General features: G+C 23.4%; 1 protein-coding gene across 1 annotated transcript in view; it reads right to left on the reverse strand.

Annotated features, from left to right (window-relative positions):
• Positions 1 to 141: 141 nt before the first annotated feature.
• The window catches only part of LOC129612754 (uncharacterized), a 34,327-nt gene continuing 10,075 nt past the window's right edge, over positions 142 to 24,393 (reverse strand). Inside the window, exons 2-6 of the mRNA XM_055526514.1 lie at positions 17,416 to 17,597; positions 17,103 to 17,266; positions 4,352 to 4,583; positions 2,267 to 2,367; positions 142 to 315 (exon numbers count right to left, since the gene is read on the reverse strand). Coding sequence (XP_055382489.1) covers positions 233 to 315; positions 2,267 to 2,367; positions 4,352 to 4,583; positions 17,103 to 17,266; positions 17,416 to 17,597 — 762 coding nt within the window. The 3' untranslated portion in view covers positions 142 to 232. The remainder of the gene's footprint in view (positions 316 to 2,266; positions 2,368 to 4,351; positions 4,584 to 17,102; positions 17,267 to 17,415; positions 17,598 to 24,393) is intronic.

A 24,393-nucleotide genomic window follows, 5' to 3' on the forward strand; every position in this document is an offset into this window, starting at 1 on the left:
TTTAAATAAATTTTATTAAATTTATGATATAATAGTATTTTAAATTAAATACATATTATTGTTATATTTTTTTTTCATTTTATTTTGAATTAAATTAAACTAAAAAAAAAAAATTTTTTTTTTTTGATTTTATATTTATGTTATTAATATAATGTATATAAATAATTGAAATTATAAATAATAATATAAAATAAAGTAATTATAAAAAAAAAAATTGAAATTAAACTATAAACTAAGGAATAATGTTTGGTTCCTGAAGTGCACCCGTAGAATATTTTGGTTTACAAACACATCCGCTTTCAACAAGAACGTAATCTTAAAATATAAAAATTTAATACATATTTTAAATTAATAATTAATATTTGTTTTGTGTAAATGAAATTTTAAAAAATATTTTATGAAAATTTTTATATGTAATTGGTAAAATTTTTAAAAATTAAAATTTCCAATTGAATAACTAAAATCGATGATTTTAAAATTATTATGACCAATTTCAGTTGCAATTTATGATATATTAAACTATAAGATTATATACATATATGTACATCCAAATTATGAAAAATATTTGAATCATAACCTACGTCCTTTTGTACAGTTGGTTATTGTCATTAGGCCTACGCTTTACCCATCAACATAACGAATCAAGACTTTCTTTATCAACATTATTCTAACAAAATTTTTAATCTGTCTATAGGTAAATATATACAATAATTAAATATTTATTCAGGTGTTTTTTTCTTTATAAATTTCAAATTTAAAATAAATATTTTGTATTTTTATAATGAAAAATAGAGAAGGAATGTTGTTTTTTTTTCTTATTCATTTTAAAATCAAAATTTATTGATAATGATAACAAAATTTTTGCTAATTTTACTTTTTAAATAATAACTATAATATCTTAGTTTGTTAATCTAACCAATTTATTTAAATATATTTTTATAAGATAACAGAAAATATACACGTATGTAAGGCGTATTCGTAAAAAATATAATTATGTAATGTAAAGATAGTTATTTACGGAACAAATTACATGTGTATGTGAAAATGTGCATTATTAAAAATTTTTGTTTATTTGATTTTATACTTTTGGACATAGATTGGTAGATTGATATATTCCAAGGGAACCAATTAGGGCTCAAGATTCATTGTGCCTTCCGACGCTACCGCCTATAATATCCCCGTTCTAAGTATAAAACTGGAGGTATGCGCAAGGGAATTAGACAACAGTTCCAGAACCCTCAAGAAACCTTGCTTTTAGACATAACAAAATAATATGAACGTAAAATATAGAGTCTAATGAGATTTTAATTATGGGCTTTTTCGATAATTCAGTTCTAACTTAGTTCTGAATGTAAAGCACGTTCGATAAATCGAATCTGCAAAATCTGTAAGCATGTTCGATAATGTTCTCGTGCAAAAAAAGCTCGTTCGAAAATACGATTGAGCTTTAAGTTCTTAGGCAATTTTAAAGATTTTTTTTTAATACTGCAATAAAAGTGAAAATTAGTAAAATAGAAAAATGTCGGATATTGAAGAATTAATGGGTAAATTTATGCAATTTTTGTTTTGTACATTTAATAATTTATGTTTTTCTTTCATAGAGAGCTAGAAAATTAAAAATTTTGGGATAAATGTAAAATAAAAATGTTGATACAAGCCAGACTTGATGATGAAACAAACTACTACAAAACAATCGCGCTCCATCCTGAAATGTTCAAAAAATATGGTATCCGGCATCAAATTGATTGTTTCTAAGTAATTGGGTACCTTAGGTACAAGGTTCTTTTCGTTTTTTTTAATGTATGTTAGTAACAAATGCTTTCGTCTTCTTTTATTTTTCAGATAAAAACGTATATTACTTTTTTCAATTTTTTCATTAAGTAGATCAATTATCTGATCTGTAACATATTTCCTTAGAAATTTTTTTTGTTCTTCAGACATCTTTCTTTTTTTATTTTTATAAAATTGACAATTTGCCAACAACAAAATAAAAGCTTGTTAAAAAAAATTTTAGACATTTCAGACATGCAAATATATGTCATTCAGATTGTAGAAGTTTGTAAGTATACGTAAAAAGTTTTTACAAACCTAAGTTAGATCTTTCAGTACAGAACTGAATTATCGAAAAAGCCCTATTTCTTAATATTTTGTTCTTTTAAAAAGTCAAATTTAAAAAAATATAAAATGGATATATACATTTTAATTTATTGTGACATCATTTACAATAAATTAGTTCATATAAGAGCCTTTCATGATATTTAATTACCTTGTCCAGTTAATGTGACTGGTCCCAATGGTATAACCAAAAATAAATACGGTACATATGTTTGTGTACATTCTCCTCTTACAACATCACATTCTGATGACCTAAAATGATAAATTTTGCAAAAAATAAAAAAAAAAACAATATTAACATGAAATTAATTTATAATTAATAATAAATAATATTTATATATTATGTATTATTAATATATATTATTGTTAGATAAGAAAAATTTTATATTTTTAGACTTAAAAATATTATGGTACTTACAATGTGTATGACATAGACTTTATATTTTAAAATAAAATACAAAGGCATGTTAGAGCACTTACTATATTGAGTGTATACTGGCCTTGCTAACCACTTCCATTTACATAATTTTATATGTATTAAGTACATTGGAAATTTTAATATTAAAAAGGGTATTATATTTGATGAACACAACCTATATGTATGTCATTTTGTTATAGCTACAGGGCATTATTATAGCATATGTATAATAAGGAGGCTTCCCTATATAAGGGTTAATATAATATAAATGCATATCCATACATATATGTATCTATGTATGTATATTTAATACCATATGAAAATAAAATCCGTATGTATAATAAATCTTTCGTGAAAATTTATGTAGATACATTCATAATATGTATCTACATTGTGATGACGTATTAAATTTCTAAAGAATGTAGGTCAAATTTAATATTCAGTTTCGATTTTTCAAAAACAAAAAAAAAACAAAGAAGCAAGAATGATGAATTATAAGATGAATGATTTTTGTTTTTTTTTTTTGCCCATATACATATACATTGTTGTATATCATAATGTTACTATGCATGAATATATATTCTACAAAGAATAATATAAGAAGATATATCGAAATATTTATGTTTCATTTCCAAAGGGAGAACTTTTTAAATTGATGCTTCCTCAGATAACCTATAGTCATTAAGTCTCGAAAAATTGTTAGCACACCGGACTTCTTAATTTTTTTTTTAAGATTTTCTTAATTTTTTATTTTCAAATACTCGTACAGAATATATTTCTTCATACATACATACATATGTACTGTACATATACATACTAAATATACAGTTCCCTACTTAACATGTCGGTACTATAGGTCACAAAAATACTATTTTTTTTTCTAAAATCAAAGCGCTTTGAAGCAAAGTAGCCTAACACACCAAATTATCAATTTTCAAATTATTGCATGCAACTATTTAGAAATACGGTTTGACGCAAATCGACAATACTTTTAATAGAATATTTTGAAATTGAAGTAACCCGTGATTCTGAATAGTGAATTTTCTTTTAGATTATGTAAAAAACATTTATAAGGTATTTTACAAGATAAAAGACTATTTATACATACATACATGTGTGTCAAATATGAATGTTCTGTAAACATAAAATTGAATACAATGAATTTTTTTCTGAAAATTTAAAAATGCATTTATCTCAAAATGTCATTTTTGTGATTGAACCATTTTACTTTTAAGTTTTTCGTTAAGTTTTCTTAAAAGAGTAGCATGAGTGTAGTATCATGCAAATCGACTGATTACCATATCTCTACTGTAATCTATTTTAAAACATATCAAATGACTTGATTTATCAAAAACATACATACATACGTTATATGTGATTATAATTATTGTGTCAAATCAATTCCTTATCTTGTCACATTTCGTCTCATTCGCCCTTTAACAACGAATGGGCCAGAATGATAGAAAAAAAATGGTTTTGTTTGATTAAAAATTTGAAAAGAAATTTTCTTTTTTTTTAAATTACTTTTAAATTAAAATTTTCTTGTTAAAAAATTTATTTAATTAAACTATATTAATGAAATACACACAAATGGTGAATGTATATGTATGTATACTATGCCATGTATATTTACCCTATTTTTTCAGTATATTTTAGTTTTTCTCCTTAGAGTTATTAAATATAATATAAACATTAATGAGCATATTAAATGTGTAATATACACATACATACATATGTATAACCATACTATAATATGTATAATATAAATACATATGTATGTATATACATATATGCACATTCAATCATAAAAATACTTACTCGCATACTTCAAAAACGACTTGTTGTAATAAATCTGGGAATTTTTGTACAATTGTTACTGGTTGACCAGATGTCAAACTGACACCATACATTGGTGCTGTTGTATTATAACGTGTTTTACATAATCTAGCTGGTGTACCACCGCATTGACCTGATGATGATGATGATGACGTTGATGTTGAAGAAGATTGTGATGATGAAGATGATGTTGATGCCCCATTAAGAGAACGACCTAAAAAAAAATTTTTTTTTTAAAAATGAATAAATAATAATAATAAAAAAAAAACAAATCAAAATAGATTGCTTGCTTGCTTGTATGTATGTATGTATGTATTTTTATGGAAAATCTTATACATATGTACAAATATAAAATTCTTAATTGGTTTTTCACTTTTATAATTTGAAATTCTTCATTTTATTATGCTTTGTTTTTATTTATTATTTTGGTAGAAAATTTTATAAAAATATAGAGAAAATTAATTTTTATATATGTAGCTAGGTAGTTATAAGATCACAAAGCGACATTGTAAATAACCAAAAATTGTTAGAAAAATCTGTTATAAAATTGTTAATATTCTCTACTCTATAGTATATCGTAGATTTGGTATGATTTGGTATGAAAAATTGTTACGTGAGAAAAACCTATATATAGTTAAGTATGTAATTTCTATGGCTTTAAGATTTTAAATATTTTATTAACCAAAAATTTTAGTTAAAAATTTTCCTTTTGTTAAATAAAAACTTTCTATTTTTATAATCAAGATTTTAAAATTATATTAAAATTTTTTGTATAACAGTAGCTATATATAAAAATTTGAATAATATTATTTAAATGAAGAATAGAAAAGAATTGTTATTCATATATTTATATTAAATTTTACAAAATATTGTAAACGATAACTGAAAAGCCTATTCGTAAAAGAGACTGAATTTTTAATAGCATGTATAATAATTTTACTAAACAATTAAAACTTGTTTGAAATACAGGAAGGTATAAATAATGATAGTATATGTATAACAATAATTATAACAATATGAATAAAATTAGAAATTTGAAGTTTATAAATTTTTCAAAAATTTTCATAATATGCTAACAAAACTCTAATATGAGGTTACTCTAAAGTTCCTTCTGGTCAAATTAATAATTTCATACACAGTGTAATACATGAACAAGTTAGGAGCTTATATACCATTGGGTAGATTGCCGAAAATTAGTAAAATTTTTGTTCGAAACATAGCATCAAATCGGATTCATTTCCGAGCTACAGAGATTTTAAGAAAACTTGACGCAAATTTAACATACTTATATACAAGTTAGGGAAATGAGAATTGTAATCAAATATGACAGAGAACGCATTTTAGTACCATGATAGATAATTTAAAATGGATAACTTTAAGAAATAAAGTCTAAAATTTAATAGGCTTTTATTAATATTTAAGTTAATATCCAAACATTGACTACACATAGGACTTAATATAAATGAGTAATAAATTCCTTATTACTTAAAGAATAGAAAAGATTTTATAGGCTACCGTTATATCATACGAGAAGAAATTAAATATCTTTAATGTTTAAAGTTGCGGACATGTTTAATATATTGCCGATAAAATTTATTTAAAAATTAATTAAAAGATCATTTGTCATGATATTTATAAATTACATTGTAATATTTATTTCGTAAAGTTGATTATTTTATCATTGTAAAATAAGAATTTTTCAAGAGTTTCCCTGAATCTAATAAGTAATAAAATTAAAATTTAATTAATAGAATAGGAATAATTATATTTTATTCTATAAATTATTTCCTAAGAACCAATCCCGCGTAATGAAATGCTTAACGAAATAATATCAATAAATTCGAATTCCACCACTTCTTACGTGCTTGTATGTTAAATTATGAAAAAATTGCGTACGACCATAATAGTATGAGTTTATAAAAATATTTAAAAAATTTTAAAATTAGAAAATTAATTAAAATTTTTAATATTTCTTATTCTTTCCCATATTAGCATAATATCGTTTTTTTTTTTATTTATAATATGAAAAGTTGAATAAACATCGCCTTACCAAAAACAAACCAAAAAAAAAAAAATGAAGAAAACAAAATTTTCATGAATGAATTCCTTATTAAGATTTTTATATATACGAGTACATATTATGTATATATAGGCAAAATATTCTTAAAATATATAAATTATAATTCATTTATATTTTATATTTTATTATTATAAAATATGGACTGGAAACTTCCGAATAACCCAAATATTTCATTATTTTTCGTATTTGTTGTTTCGTTTTTTTTTTTTTTATTGTCATACACAATATTCGACCCAATAACGAAATGTTTACAATCGAATACAATCAGCTATCAATGCGTAAATAAGTAGATTTATGAAGTTCATATGTGTGTGTGTGTGTGTACAATGGAAATGCCGAAGTATTAAAGAATGATTATGAATTATAAATTATAATATATATATATATATATGTATATATGTGTATATGTGTGTGTAATCATGATTATTATTTACGGTATAACGTTATGCTTATATGATTTATGAAAAATTCTATTAACCTATAAATGAGAAAGTAATTTTTAAAAAAGAGATTTCAATTATATAAAACGGTAAAAATTTTATTATTTACATGTAATATAATGAATGATTCCTGAATTATGTACATCTAGTTATTTATAATATATACGAGTATACACAATTATACAAAACAATACACTACCCGCCTATAAGCACATTCAAAATTATACGATTTTCATTTACTTTTACAGTTGAACGCGATTATTTCTAACACGTATATATAAGCAAAACTCTTTTATACGCATTGATATAGCGTATACGACTATATCCAATTATCGACTTTTCTTATAAACGTTTTCAGTTACAGGCGAAAAATTTTGTTTCTAGTTATAAGCAAATATAGTTTGACAAAAATTTTAAAGAAAATTTTTACAAATTAGATTTCGAGAAAATAATTTTATTTGAGTTTATAATTTGTGCCAAGGCAAATATTTGAATGGTGAATTGAGATGAAATTTAAAGAAGAAAAAATTTTTACTTGTAACCAATATGTGCTTATGAGTGTGTAAACGAGGAACAAAATGTGCAAAAAATTGTAAAAGTAATTTCAGTTTTCCAAATAACGGAATTTTGTTTTTATCCAAGTTGCTTATTCAAGTTTATTAAGTTCATATACGGATTCGACTGTACGACTGTATTACGTTTTCTAGCAAATTTTAATCTTGTATTTTTAACTCTTCTTACATATCCATATAAAATATTATTGATTACAAATATATAATAAATTAAAAATAATAAAGTGATTTTCTTTGTTTCTGTGTTTTTTTTTCTAATTTAATCCTCTTTATTTATGCATCTAATATATATATATATATCCGATTTATTTATATGGACAAAGGAAATTATCATTTTAGAATAAAGAAAGTTTATCATTTACAGTGTCATTGAAAATAACAAAAAAATAATAGTAAATTTATTTCTTACAAAATTTTTTTGATTGTGTTCTATTTAACAGTATACAACACTCTATTAATAACTTCAGATCGGAATATTGGGAACAGTTTGTAATCGGAATGCTGTTTTGAATGGAAATCCTGTTTTTAAGTCACATGCGTCTACTCAAGGCTCTTTATTTGTGGCTCTCGTAAATGTATTCAAGTTTTTCTTCATTTTTATGTTATTAATATTTATACAAATTATATTTTGTATACCGTATGTGTTTCAGAATATCTTTCAAACTACTAACAAACAAATATGAAAGAATAAGTGTAATGTTGTATAACAAATTTAATTTCCACCCAAATTAAAAATGATATATGAACTCACCAAAAAGTGCGCGAATGAATATAAACAGAGGCGTAATCGTCTGTATGTAATAGTTTTGAAAAATAGATCGGATTATCAAGTAGTTTGGCACATTTTTTTCACAATAACGTTTTGTATACTAAATTTTCTCTTCATTCAGTCAGAAGAATATTACAAGAAGTTTTAATACAACGCCGCATTTTTTTTTAAATGTTAAAAATGACAACTGTTATATTTATAATAGAGACAAAATTTAATTTAAAAAAAAACTGTGTGACTTACTGTCGGTTAATGTTGATTTTTTTTTTATTATTACAATTTTTGCTCTCAATGTCAATCTTAGCTATTGACATCCATTCATTCTATACTACTTTTTTTTTCAACATTGTTTGTACGATTTGCGTTAATAAGTAATTGAATTACAGTTTTTTTTTCTTCTACTTTGACTTTAAATTGGAACATAGAAAAGATATATTTCCTCCAATTATTCTATATACAGGGTGGCGCAAAAAGAACGATATGTTTTGAATTCTTGATAACTTTTTTATTTATTAATTTTTTTTTTATTTCAGAATCTTGTAAACAAGGCTTGGCAAATTTATAGTGGAGTAGTACACAACGCAGCAGCGAACAAAAATCATAGAATTTTATTATCAAAATCACAGGTCAGTTACTTTAACTCGTTGAGCATATAGGAGATATTTCAATGTGCGGAATCTGCACTCTGCAGCAACAATAAACCGCCTGATAAGACATTTTGAAGAAAATGGATCAGTAAGAAACGTACAAATTCGTGGAAGACCGCGTACCGTCCAAACGGAGGAAAACGTGTAGTCAACAGTGTAAATGAGAATCCAGGAACATCAACAAGGAGACGTTTGACACAGTTGGGACTATCACGAAGATCTCTTCAGAGAATTTTGGCCTCAATACGCATGTTCCCATATAAAATTCATAATGTACATATATAGAAGCAGAAAATGTTATTATCTAGTTGATAAAAAATTAAAATTTTTTGAAATGAAATTGCTTGAAAAATTATCATTTTATTAGGTAAAAGCCTTTGAAATGGTTATATTTCAAAAGGTTTTCCCATATTGGACGTACTATGAATGTACTCTTTGCACCTTCATTTTAAAAAAAAATATCCAATCAGATTTAAAAAATAAAATTGCTGGCCAATGATTTCTGAAGATTTTACGTGATTTATTAATGCATAATTGATTAGTAACTACAGTCAATTTCCGGAGCGTATTAAATATATTTAAATACAACAAATAAGAAGTTCTTAAGCAACTTTTAGTATAAATTATAAATACTTAAATATTCTAAGAAGCTTATATAATAAAAATATTAAATATTTAAAAAAAAAAAATATGTGGAAAAATATATTAGATATTTTATAAGAGCAATAAAATATCAATTGATCGCAGTAAAAGAATTCATTAAAAAGAAAAAACGCCTATGTTTATGCAAATTTATTCAATTATTATGATAAATTCTATGGTTACTCTAAAGTTACATACTATGAATTTTTATCTTTCAATAAAATCTTTTAATTTATCTCTTTATTAAAATCATATTTTAGCATTTTAGTCAGAATATATAACTATGCGATCGTATATGCGATCGTATACATGTATAACAAATTTAAATGCATTTTATGCTGCAATTGATTATAAAAACAATTTATTCCATAATTATAAAAAAAATATTCAATATTTGAATAACTTATATATTATATTAATCGAGCGTGATAAAATTAATAAATCAATCATATTTGTTAAGCACATTAGTTTGTATACTACAAACATTTAAAATTCTCATAGTAAATTTAAAGCGTTTAATATTAATAATTATTTTATTTTAATATTCTAAAAACATAAATAACATTTCCATTATATTTAATGGTTATATGTGTTAACAAGGCTTGCATACTTAATTATCATACAAATATAGAGCTATAGTTATATAGATATATTGAATATTTGTATATACTAAAATAGAATTTAAATTTATTAATTATAATGTTATACTCAATATATGAGGTATATGAACTACATATATATTGCATTTTTAAAAAGAAAGATATAAAAAATATATTTAGATCAGTTATTGAACCTCTAAAATACAAATTATATTTAATAGAATAAATAAAAATTCTTTTAAATTTTTTAAAATAAAAATTTGTTGACAAAATACTAACAATCAGTATATAACACATAATATTTTAAATTTTATGTTATACGATTGTATAAAAAAATATTTTTGCAAAACTTTCTTTTTTTTGTAAAATTCTTTTGTTATTTTGCAATTTTATAATATTGTTATTAATATGTGGAATGCAGTGTAAATAATGTGAAAATATTTATGTCAATTTTGTTTTTCTTTTTCAGTTAAAGTAAAAAGTGGTTTAAAAAACAATTATACTGTTAATTTATTATAATTGATATTATATTGTTATACGATTAAGTATATGATTAAATACAAGTATATACGTGAGTATTTTATAAAATGCCATTAGCAAATATAAATTTCATTGTTGTCAAAAATTAACAGTAGAATAATTTACGATATTAGAATTCGAAGACAAATGCGGTATATTTTGATCGAAATTAATAAATGTTATTTGAAATCAGAAGTTATACAAGGCAACAAATTGTAAAGTTGTCAAATTTAATTTACGTTGTCATAGATGTCACATAATAAGAAGAACAGTCGGAGTTGTTTTCTATTTATGTAAGTATATTTTTGCAGACAAAATAGAAATATATATATATTTTTTTAAATTGTTTAAAATACTAGAAACTATATAATAAATCTTCCAAGGAAAATTAATTAGAAATTTTTCTAAATTGCTATATTAGTTGTCATATTTTATTAAAGTTAAATATATGTATTGTGTTTTTATTTATGTTGTACTCATAAAGCTTGATTACTTCTTCTACGCATTTACACTCAAAAACATTTCTTCTCTGATGTATAACCATACGCATAAATACGTGACAAGAAACTTTCTGATTGGGAGTCATTCACTGAATAAGCATCTTTTTGTAAAACTATATAGAGAATATGATGCACTCATAACGTAATTGACTATAGATATATTAAATATTTTGATTACTAGTTTCTGAGTAATTGCAGAACGTTCTACCAAATTCTATATATTATGTAAGTAGTATATAACCACAATTTCCTCGAGAAAACAACGATAAAACTTTGTGCGTGATTGCTTGGATAGAATTTGTGTTAAAAGCATTTTTGTATTGCTATATTCGTTATATGTCTTATTCCTTACAGAAGAAACACTTCAAAATTAATTAAAAAATCAAAATTATTTAATAATATAAATGTTAAACGCTTCTTCATACCTTCATTCATATACATAGAAAGTTTATCATTTTACTCATCATGAATTTTTTTTTTCTCAATTTTAAATAAGCTATATTCAACTATAATAACATCAAACAAACTTAAAATTCGTGATATGAAATTATAAATATGAGTAATATACTTACTATTTAAAAAACAAAAAAATAGAAAAAAAAAATATAAAATCCGTCATAGACTAGACACAGGTCGCGCGTGATAGAAGAGCACGATAAGACAAAAAAAAATACAAAAATATTTTTTAATGATAAAATTCAATAAAATGAAGATTGTGAATTTAAGGGCTACCAAACCTTACAAAATTTATTAATTTTTTCTTTAAAAACAAAAAAAAATTAGTGTAAAAGAGAAAATATTTGCAAATTTATACTTTTATTGAAATTGAAATTTTTGCTAGCCGCATTAGATTTTATAAAAGACGTCATAATGACGACATCAAATTTAATATCACGTGCTTTTTCAAAGTAAATTACATAAATTATTTTTAGAGGATTTATCAGTTTGTCGGTCATCCTGTATGTGTCCTAATTTCAAGTTCCGGCGAAATACATTTTTTTACTAGAAATTTTCAAACGTTTCCATATATGGTAATTGGACCAAATATGATAAATTGATTGGACCATATATGGTAAATTGATCAACTTTTGGGTATGTAGTAGGTCGAAAAGTAATCGAAACAAAACCTTAATAACTGATTTCAAATTTTTGATAGTTTTTAAGAAAATTTTAAGCAAATTCTTCTGAATATATACGTATTAACGTTTCATTTCAAATTACGACAAGTTACCTAGCCCTCCAAGAAAATTATATATACAACATAGATATCAGCAACAGGACTTTTACTATATGGATGGTTTAGCTCATATTATGGCTCATAATATAGAAATCAATTAATTTTTTTGGAATTTACAATTGTAACTCTTATTACTAAAACAATGAAGTAAAAAATTTTCCGGGAACATTTGGAATTGACAAAAAATCACAAAATTCTTATCGAATTTATTAAACGATTTCTGTTTGTCAACGGAAATGGCTGACGAAAGTTTCACGGAAATTGTATCCCAGAAACTGAATCTCCAATAAGAACCTTTTTATGATATTGTGCAAAAGTTGACATTTAACCAGAAAATACAATAATTTGCGATCTTTTATGCGTTGACTGTATAAGAGTTTTTTTTAGCCAATATCCGTGAAATATCAATTATTTTTAATTTAAATGCAATTTTCTTTTTCTTTCAATTTGAAAGTGAGATTTTCGAAAATTAAAAAAATAAAAATAGTAAAGTAAAAACTTAGATATAGAAATCAAATAAATAAAGACCACAAAATAAATAAAAATAAAAAAAAACAAAATAAAATGCGAACTTTCACGCTAAATATTCTCTCTAAAAAATAAGTAAAAGTCCTCCTAATCATTTATTTAAACTAAACATATTCTTTTTATTTTTTCATAGTACATACATATCGAAAAATGATTCATGAATTTTATACGAAAGTATACGTAAGTAACTCTTAAATATAATATTATAAAAATTGAGTATATTTTCCATATTGCCCATAGTATAACAAAAGTATGAGTATTACAGAGGCACATATACATTATAACAAAAAAAAAAAGTTATAAAAATAATTTTCTTTCTAAACGGCAACAACAATAAAAAAAAAGCGAAAACAATAAACAGAATATAAAATTAAACAAATAAAAAATTAGATTTCACTTAAAAAATCTTTAAAATTACGATTTGCGAATAATTTATAATGATTATACAAAATATTTCTATATTTAAAGACCTACTGAATACACAAGTACATACCATTTGTATATGAAATGCATATACCGGTTATTCATTCATTTATTTATTCATTCATTTATTCGTTCATTTAATCGTTCATTTATTCATGTATTCTTGATAATGTATGACATTATACGAATTAAAATTGCAAATAAAATTATGTAAAATGCATAAATTTTTTTTATTTTTAATTCTTTAAAAATTTTGTATGTAAAATCTTTGTATGTAAGATCTTCGTATAATTTTAATTTTATTAATTGCACTTTATTTTTAATTTTTTACATTTTTTTTTTTCAAAATTTTCAAAATGAATTTTTATTTAAATAAGTCTGAATTCACTATGAAATTAAAAATCTTATAATTATTATATGATTATTAAGAGGTCCATCTGAAAAGGACGAGAGGGGCACGTTTATGCCAGGAGGAGGACGAAACCATGGAACATTTATTGTGTGAATGCAAAGCAGTAATTGCTCGCCTACGAGTGGAATGCTTCGTGGGCGGCTTTGTGGCTGCGTGGCTTAATGTGGCTGTTATACTGCAGTTTGCCAGGGGCCTGGTTATAGGGCTAATGTAGATGGGGATGGGAATCACAAAAGATCCTAGGGTCGACCTGAGAATGGCTTAAGGGTATCGATCCCCGAGATTGAAAAAAAAAAAGAGGTCCTGTTAAAAAATTTTGAGAACGTTAAGAGAGTAATAATATGCTAATAGGCTTATGGAACTGCAGTCACTAAATAATTTGAAAATTTTGATGAACACTTTCTTATAATGTGCTTTCCTAAATAATTCGATAGTTAAAAAATCTCAAAAGGTGTTGTATTGAAATAATTTCCAAAGACTCATCTGGAATTTCTTAAGATAAAACGTTAAATATTTACTACAATTTGTTTACGTTAATTGAGTCTGAATTGAGAAGCCCAACCAAATAATAGGAAAAATTAATCTGCAACCAAAACTTTTATCATAGTGGCATTTTATCCATTCACATATAAGTACATATCACCAGTTGTGTGTATATATTCATAACATGTGATGTGTCCATGTAATTATAATTGTGAATCCACTGTATGAAGTTAAGGAATGTTGTGTTTACTTAAATTCTAACAGCTTCTTATACAGTTCTTATTATACATTAGATTATATTCTTATTATACTTCTTATTATACAGTAGGTTTTTTTTTTAGTAATGACATCTAAGTGAGAATTAGCAACATTTCATTATATACTAACTTAAAGTCAGAGAGAAAGAGAATTGCAAGAAGAATGAAATATTTGTATAATACAATCTCTATGGTTAAGGAATTCTAATGAAGTCAAGGAAAATCTCGAAAATAAATATTTTATATTTCAATTATTACGCGTATATGTATATAATACAATTATTATTTGCGTATGTAAATATACAAAGTGTACACTAATTATACAATATTGCCATCTTCATACACAAATGTCAAATTTATAAAGAAAATACTTTTGCATTTCAATTAAAAATTTCTCGCATTGTCATTTTTTTTTTTTTTTTTTCAGTTTTTTATTATTATTACATTAGAATGGCGATTAAAAGAAATTTATACAAAGAAAGAAAAAAAAAATTACTAGGTATATTATCAGAAAAGTAATGTTAATTTTTTATTTTTTAACATTTTATTACTTTTATTTTTTTATTTTTCTTGTTTTTAGATAATATTTGAGGTCTTTGCCACTTTAACAGTGAGTAAAAAATTTAATAAAAACAATAAAAAAAAAATATCACGTTTTTCGTTTTTTTAAATCCGATGAAAGTATGACATTGTATATCGAATTCGAGTCTCTAATAATGTAATAATAATTTAAGAAAACAGTGAGAGTATCTGGATTTTCTTATTCCATTTCTAACTAGTTTGGTTAGTTTTAAAATTAAAAGTGGTAAAATTAATAAAAAAAAAAAATGTAAAAATGTAAAAAATGACAATGGTTTTTCTCTTTTTTTTTTCTTGCCTTAAACGTACTCGTACCTTCTCGTCTCACCTTTTTATTATTAATTTATTTATTTTTCTTTTACATTGCAATTTTATTAACATTTTTATTTTTTTCATTTACAAAATTTCCATTATAATCGCGATGACATTGCAACCCAAAATGTTATAAGTATATAGAAAAAATTTTCAAATTATTAAATGAAAAAAAAAAAAAATGGCATTAAAATGAAAAATTCAAGTTCGTGTTTTAAAGGTCATTAAGTATAAGATTTTTATAATTGACAAAAAAAAAAGAAAATAAATGAAAATTAAATAAAATTTGACATTAAAATAAAAAAAAAAAAAACGAAACTATGTATGCGGTTTAGTTTTTTTTTTCTCCATTTTATTTTATTTTCTTCAATTTATTAATTTATGGATGAGGACTTTCATTTATATACGTAAATGAAATTTCTCTTGTTATTTTCCAAAAATTTTATACATAAATTTAATTTTGTTCTGTTTTCAATTTTTCTGTTGTCTTGAGAAATAATTCAAAATAGCCATAAGGATTGTAATTGAAATGTAAAATGACAAGTGTATTTTATATATGATGACATTTAATTGATTAAAGATTACATTTTTATTAAATGTATATATGTAAGCATACCTGTAGTTAATAACGAATGATGACAACACTATTGTGATTCATAAATATGCAATACAAAGCAATGTTATAAAGTATAAAAACCTGCATCGACTGTGTTGTACAAGTTAACAAAAAAAAATTATTCTCTTTAAAATACTTTTTTCTTGGAATTTATTAAATTGTGAAAAATTCATTAACAAAAATAAATGCACAATATACATATAGATACATAAGTGAATTTTTATTAAAGTAGGTTATAAATAATGCACTTTAAGTAGAGAAAATAAAAATAACTATTATGAGTTGAAAAAGCAACAATGTATAAAATTAATTAATAAATAATTTCTCTTAAACATGAAAATTAACTATTAAATTTGCTTTTCAAATATAAATAGGTATAATTAATAGCTTGATTAATTTTATAATGGGTTTTGGTACTGGTTATAATCGAAATATGAATAACGCCTTTAAATCTGTATTCAATGCGTGTTTAGAAATCACTCGAAGAAAAGAATGTATGCAATACGATTAAAATTATTCACAACAAATATATTGTTTTAGGCGAAGGAGGATTAAATGGTAGCTCATCTCTTTTGCTGATTTTGGACATTAGAACCAAGGGTGAGGCAAAAATTACTTGGATCATATTTATTTTGAATTCAAATTTTATAGAAATATCAATTGATTTTGTAAAAAGTTCGGACTTGTGCTTAAGAAGCTATTTTCACACAGTTGAATTAACAAAGTGTGAAATTATCAAATTAGGTGGAATCCTTTATTTGTTTCATAAAGATTATGATTTAATCAAAATATTTTCAAGAAGTTTGTAGTTTAATAAATTAAATATGTACCTTGCAGGAACTACAAAGCATTTAAAAAAATTCAAGTTCTTTGCATATGGTCGGTCTTAGTTGAAATATAAATCTTGACGCTTTTCAAAATTTTTTAGTATGTCTAAAGATGTTTTATTCACATAGATACATAAATATATATGTCATATGTATGCGAGCTAATCAAATTAAAATCGATAATTAAAAATTGTTTGTTTATATAAAACAAGCATAAGCACAAAATACAAACAAGCATATATAATCACACAACAAATTTACTTTTTGTTAAAATAAAAACATTGAACTTACCATATCTTCTATGTGATTCACCTTCTTCATTTGCTTCACTATATGCTCTTAATAAAGCACTTTGTGTAACTGATGGATCTAATGTTGCTGGAAATCGACTTTGTCTACCTCTTCTTGTTGTTCCACCAGCATTCCAATTTGAAAACATTCTTGCAACTGCCGCACTTTTTTTTGTAAGAAAAACATTTATTTTAATAATTTTTTATTATTAATTACTTATAATTATTAAGGTATTTAATAAATTTTTAATTATGTGACATTTAGTAAATAATGATTTAATGAAAAATTATATTTTATTTTTAAAAAAAATTACCTTGGATATGGTGAATTATTCGGTCCTATACAATTAATATCATCTGTTAAAGCATCTCCACTCAAATATTTTAGACTAGGTTTATTACTACATTTTTCATGTGTTGGATAATTTGACCATAATGCAGCATTTACAATAATAATTTGTTGATATAATATTGTTAAAAATATTGTTAGAAAAATCTATAATAAGAAAAATATTAAAAGAAAAAAAATTGTATAAAAAATAATATCAAAAGTATTGCTTGTTTCACTGCGATTCAGTAAGAACAATTAAATTTAATATTTAGACAAATTATTCTAGGGAAAATTTAGTTTATGATAACAAAGTTATTTGAATTATTTTCTTACATTTCATGAAAGGCATGTATTTTATAAGCACTGCTTAAGCCGCATATAAATTCTCTATGTACCTTCCCCTTTTCTGAATAATGAATTCTGTGGCTCATGTTTATTAATACATACTCGTAGTTGGAAATATAGATATTATTCAATATCAACTCTTAAAGTAATATCGAAATTTTCACTATATTGTTGAAATTCTTATGTAAACTTTAACAAATCGCAGACAAATTTACATAATAAATTGTAACATAAAACTAACTGAGCCTCAACAAAAAAAATTCTTTAACAATTCAATACGTAATTTTCTTTTGAATTTTCTCTTAATGGTTACATGTTTAAATATAATTTTCTATATATAATATAATAATATTAAAAAAAATCCCTTGTAAGATCACCTATGTATGTGTGTATAGGTAGATCTATAGTTTGTATTCTTTTTGTGGTCTCATTTGATACAAAAATCGCATAATAAATTTTTATCACTCGTGTATTTCTTAAAACAAATTTAAAATTTCAATAAATTCATTGATTTTTTTTTTTTGAATACAAAATTGAGTTTTGTTTCCTGAATAAGTTTTTAGCACAAAAAGAAATCGAAAAAAAAAATGCTTATTTATTTCACTATGTTCGACCCGTCGTCTGTGTGTCTGTTTGAAAAGTTTCTACACTCTTTAAGTTAAACAGTTGGAATTTTTTAGGAATCTAGGTTTTTACTAGAAATTTACGGAAAAAAATATATACCACCCCCCCCCCCCCCCCAAAAGGTTCCAAAAATTGAATTTTTGTTATCAAAAACTTTTTTTTTAACTTTGAAAACACAGAACAAAACAACTACCAGCTTCTTCTACCATGACACAGCAAAGTAAAACTTTACAAAACGAAACCCCATTAAAATTAACGTCTATATTTAAAACCCGAATTTTTTTTTTCAAATTTTTAATATCACTATCCTCCTACTAGACGATAAGTTGTAGAAGTCTAATAGTTATTTAATAAACAATTTATTTCGTTGTCACCTCTTGAAATTTATAAAATTTGAATTTTCGGCACATATATTTTCAAAACTGTAAATCGCTTACTAAACCTCAATTGTTCAAGGGAAAAGTGCTACTTTACAAATCATTGGTTTGATCCGAATTTACTGTTCTATAGTTTTATTCTTTTCTGATATTTTACTTACAATAAATAATTAGGTAAAGGTGTGTACTCTTATATTTCTTTTAAAATTCCTCATACTATATTATTATCATTAACATTCTACTAATGGCTTATATACACACATATTATATAGTTCATATTACGTTAAAAATTACATAGTGTTGCTTTTGCATGCGAATCGAATGTATTTATTAATATAGATACAAGATAATTTCCGATTTTTATTAGTTGTATGTATATATATGTATAGCCTTAAGGTTCAACAAAGTTCAATTCTTAAATTTTAATATTTTTAATTTTTATAAAAATCAATAGTAAATAAATATACATATTATAACATTTTTTTTCACTTTGTTTCCGATATACAAGCCGTTAGGTAATCTTAAAGTAAAGAAATTAAATAAAAATAAGAAAAAACGAGTTCAGTCAGATCAAAAAGGAAAAAAAAATAAAAATCTTTCAAATTTTAAATTCTATATATATACACATACATATTTATTTCCTCTTTGCATACTCATTCTCAATTCATTCATATGGTCTGTGTTTTAGCAGTTTATGTAAGTTTGATAAAATAAAAATTAAAATTTTAAAACGTAAGAAATTTTGATCTTGTTTTAAAATTCAAAACGCAAGCATGAAACTTATCTATTAAGAATAACATACAGTCGAACCTGTTTATAAGCAACTCATATAAGAGCATAACTCCTTGATTAGCAAAACAAAATTGATTTTACACATTTTATTAAATTTTTTGTTCGTAATTTACAAGCTTATAAATACATTGGTTATACAAATGCAAAAATTTTTCTTCTTTTAATTTCAATGAAAATTTAATTCTGACATTATACAGTTGTCATAAATAATACTTCCATATCAGCTTAAACAAAATTATCTACTCAATATACAATTTCATTTGTATATGTCTTGGGAATTTTTCTCAAACTACGTACATATAAAATCAAACGAAAACTGAGCTATCGTTCGTCTGACTGTATTTAATAAATAATGCATTTTTAATTGAGTTTTTTTTATGATGATAACAAATCTGATAAACTGTAAATATTGAAATATTAAACTTTTTAATAAAATATTTTTTAAATGTTCACGTCGTTTTAGTTATTTCTTATTTAAAATATTTAATACAGAACAGGTTCATTTAATTTAACTCATCTTTTAAATAATTTTTATATAAACAGATATATATACACGTATATATGTAAACAGTATGAGAAATATACATATATGTACACGCGGTCAAATCTATATGCATGTACAAATATTTTAATTTGTTCTACTTTATTTCCAATATTAAAAATTTTTGATAACGTTCTTTTCGTTTTTTTGCCATCTACACCCATGAAATTTGAAATTTAACTCGAATATATCCATACTTACATATTATATATAATATATGTATATAGGTATGTATGTGTATATACGTACTCATTTACAAAAATATAAGTTGTAAGATTAAGCATAAAGCAATTATGGTTTTAGATTTTACCACATCAGGAGATTTATGACTTTTATTAAAATTTTATCAATATCATTCATTAATTTTTAATCACTATAAACTAGAACCTATACTCGTATTTATATTCAAACATAATGCACGATTGTGGCAAAAATGTAATAACTGAAAAAAAAAAAGTTTCTGAAAAAATAGATTACGTACTAATTGTGTTATATTTTCAATTGAAAAAATATCTTTTGATTCATTTCCTTCCATAAGTCTTACTTTTATCTTAAAAAAAATACCTAAAAGAAATCTATGGTGAAAAATAGAGTGATTAAATGGTGAGCTAATTTCACTATTGATTCATATTAAATTTACTCGAACTTCTTCCAAACAGACAAAATTCATTCTTTAAAGTTTGAATTTTAAAATTTTTAAAAACTTAATGTACAAATTAAATGTATATACAGTATTGAACATGGTCTCAATACAAAAGTTTTGTCTACTCATGAGGGCCTACATAATTGCATATAGCAGTGCACTTTGTTATGAGACACCCTATATAAAGAGCTTTTAAAACTTTGTGGTATTAAAAACAACTGAATTCTCAAAAACACCCTATATTTTTAGATTTTAAGATATTCAAGATCTATATAAAATGTTAATTTCAACTTGTTTTTGGAATTATTCTTAAAAAAAATGCCATATTATAATTCTACAACAATATTTTTTTTGTGTCAAAAATTCCATACACACCATATCAATTACGATATATCTAACATACCGCAAATATCTATAAAATATTCTATAAATGATTAATGTAATTAATTAATATAAAAGTGAAATTGCCATAAATTATATTTTTTTTTGTGTTTTAATCCTAAAAACGTTCAAATATCTATTTCTTTCCTTTCATATAATCATCTTAATTCTAAATATGGTCTTTATACCTACTCAATAAATTATTTTGCTATAAGGAAATTTTAATTAAAGACGCTAACAACGTAATTTTTTCCAAAAATTTTTTAATAATTTTTTTAAAAAAGTTTTTTTTTTATATTGAAAACTTATATTACGTTACCGTATATTCATTAATAAAATATGAAATTTTTATATAATATAATTATTTATATATATACACATGAACAGGCTGTATCAGAGGCGGGACAAGAGGGCCATTTGCCCTGAGCCCCACTATTTGCGGTGCCTCGAATTAATAACTCAATTTTTTAAATAGAATATTTCAATTGGAGAATATGCCTTCAATGAAAAGAGTGTTAAATATTTTCATTTGTACAAAAATCACAATGAAATAATTCACCATGAAAAAAAGTTGAATTACTAAAATCTTTTATCATTAACATTGTCATATGACATGATCGACTAAATGGACTAGTAACTATTATAATTATAAAAGAGCACATTCTTTAGATTATTCGGACATTTATTATTAAATTTACTGATATGAAATGGAGTAAAGCTTTTGTCCGATAATTAAAAATAATATTAAATAAACTAATCATTATAAGATATTGCTTTTCTTCTGTTTTTTATGCATTGTATTTGAAAAATTTCAGGGCCTTTAAATATCAGTTGCCCCAGGCCTCGCATTATCTCCGAAAGCCCCTGCATATGTTTATAACTGTTAATTATATAATAATCAGATTTTTTGAAAATTTAAAAGAAACAATCATGAAAAAAGCATATAAAAATTTCAAGCCCTTTAAATATCAGTTGCCCTAGGCCTCGCATTATCTCCGAAAGCCCCTGCATATGTTTATAACTGTTAATTATATAATAATCAGATTTTTTGAAAATTTAAAAGAAATAATCATGAAAAATACATGTAAAAATTTCAAGCTTTTAAAATATCAGTTGCCCCAGGCCTCGCGTTATCTCCGAAAGCCCCTGCATATGTTTATAACTGTTAATTATATAATAATCAGATTTTTTTTGAAAATTTAAAAGAAACAATCATGAAAATTGTATATTGTATAAAAAAATAAAAGCAAAAAAATATTTTTTTTTTTTAATTTCCCTTAAATTTCCCTTACTTTCATTACTTTCATCAGAATAATTTATTAATTTATTAATGTATGTGCGAAAATATTTGAAAAATTTAGAAAATTTTTCAATAACAATTCTTTATAATGCAAGTAAAATGAATTTTTTGTTTCATAATTATTTCAAATATTAATAATACTTAAGTATATAGAATGAATGAATAAATTTCTTAATTTTATATAAATTATTTTCAACACTTTTACTTTTAATTTTAATAATTCATAAATAAAATTTAAATAAAGGAAAAAATAAAAAAATTTTCATTTTCATTTAAGAAATTTTTTTTGTTTGTAATAATGTGAAAATATGTAAAATTATGCGAAGAAAATTTTCTCTAACAATTAAATATACTAAAGGTACAAAGTTACAGAAAAAAAAAATATTTTAAATGGTAAATTTTAAAATTTTTTATTTAAGTACTTTCTTTTGTTTTTATTCCATTTAAATTAAGATTGAATATGATAAGTATATTATGCATATTGCAGTATTTATCATGCATAAGTAACACAATGTAAACAATGTAAAAAACGAGATTAATTAATAATATAAAGGTAAGTATTTAAAATGAAAAATGTTGCAAACGAATCTCGTGACACATTATGAAAAATGTATATATATATATATATATATATATATATATATAGCGTACAGAAGATTTAAGAAATGTATATGTAAATAATTTATTATGTTAATCAGATTATTTTTATCACATAATTTAAAGTGTAATTAACTTAAATTATAACAAAACATTAAAGTAAAAGTTGTAAATGACAGTATTTAAGTATGCATTCTTTTGTAACTTAATTATAATAATGTAATTGTGCTAACAATATGTTGTTAATGTGTTAAAAATATGAATAAATTTTATAATTATTTTAATTAAAATATTATTTTTTTATAAGCCATTAACTGTCATATAGCATATGTAAGTAGATAATTAGAGATTATTTTTGTATATTAGCTAATTGAAACTTTGTGCAATAAAATTTAAATTACAATTCAAATTCTAAAACTAATTAAAAATATTGAAATAAAATTGAAAATAACAATTGAGTAATAACAAAAACAAAGGAAAGAAAAATGTGTTAAAGTATAAATTTATAACTGTCATTTATTGTCAAAAAAGTATTCTGTCACTTTAGCGACCATCAATCTAACGCATAGTGATGATATTTAAAAGCGAAGCAATTTTAACAAACACGGACAAATGGCCTCTTGCGGCATTAGTGACCAGAAATCTCAAATATTGTCGAACTAAAAAATATTTACCTTCAATAATTTTGTCTTTGATATAATCAGAACAATATGTTACGATAATATTATTAAAGCACTTTATATAGGGCGGATAGTTAAGAAAATCATTAAAAGAAAAGTTTAGCAAATGTTTTCTTTTAGAAGAAAACGTAAGAAATGCTATTGAACATTCTCCTTCCAGCTGCAAATCAAGTACAGGTATTGAAAATTCCCCTCTGTCTTATATATGTATATATATATATACATCCTAATCAAAAATTTCTTTGCAATTAGAGTTCTTTTTTTGAAAATTAAACATAACAACGGTATAACAGAATTAGTTTCATGTTTGAATTTTGTATATGCGAATATAAAAAACTGTAATTATTATACCCTTGACGGCAACACCTTACAATGATTTAAATTATTTTGAATTTAGGAAACAATATAATTTCATTCAAATATTGCTTAATGGAATTGGATTTAAAACTTCTATATACTAATTAACTTTGCCCGAAAAATTTTCTTGTAATCTACAATAATATGGCATTTGACTGTTCAAGAAATACCTTGATATTCGCTATATAGAATAGATCATGAATAAAATATTTAAGTATGTATGAATGTATATAGTAATTATATTATTAAATCAATAGGGCATTGTATTGTACAAATATTCTTCTACTTTATAATTTTTTTCTACATTTTAGTTGAAATTAAATG

This window comes from Condylostylus longicornis, unplaced genomic scaffold, assembly GCF_029603195.1.
Source record: "Condylostylus longicornis isolate FDR11 unplaced genomic scaffold, ASM2960319v2 ptg000077l, whole genome shotgun sequence".
Taxonomy (NCBI): Eukaryota; Metazoa; Arthropoda; class Insecta; order Diptera; family Dolichopodidae; genus Condylostylus; species Condylostylus longicornis.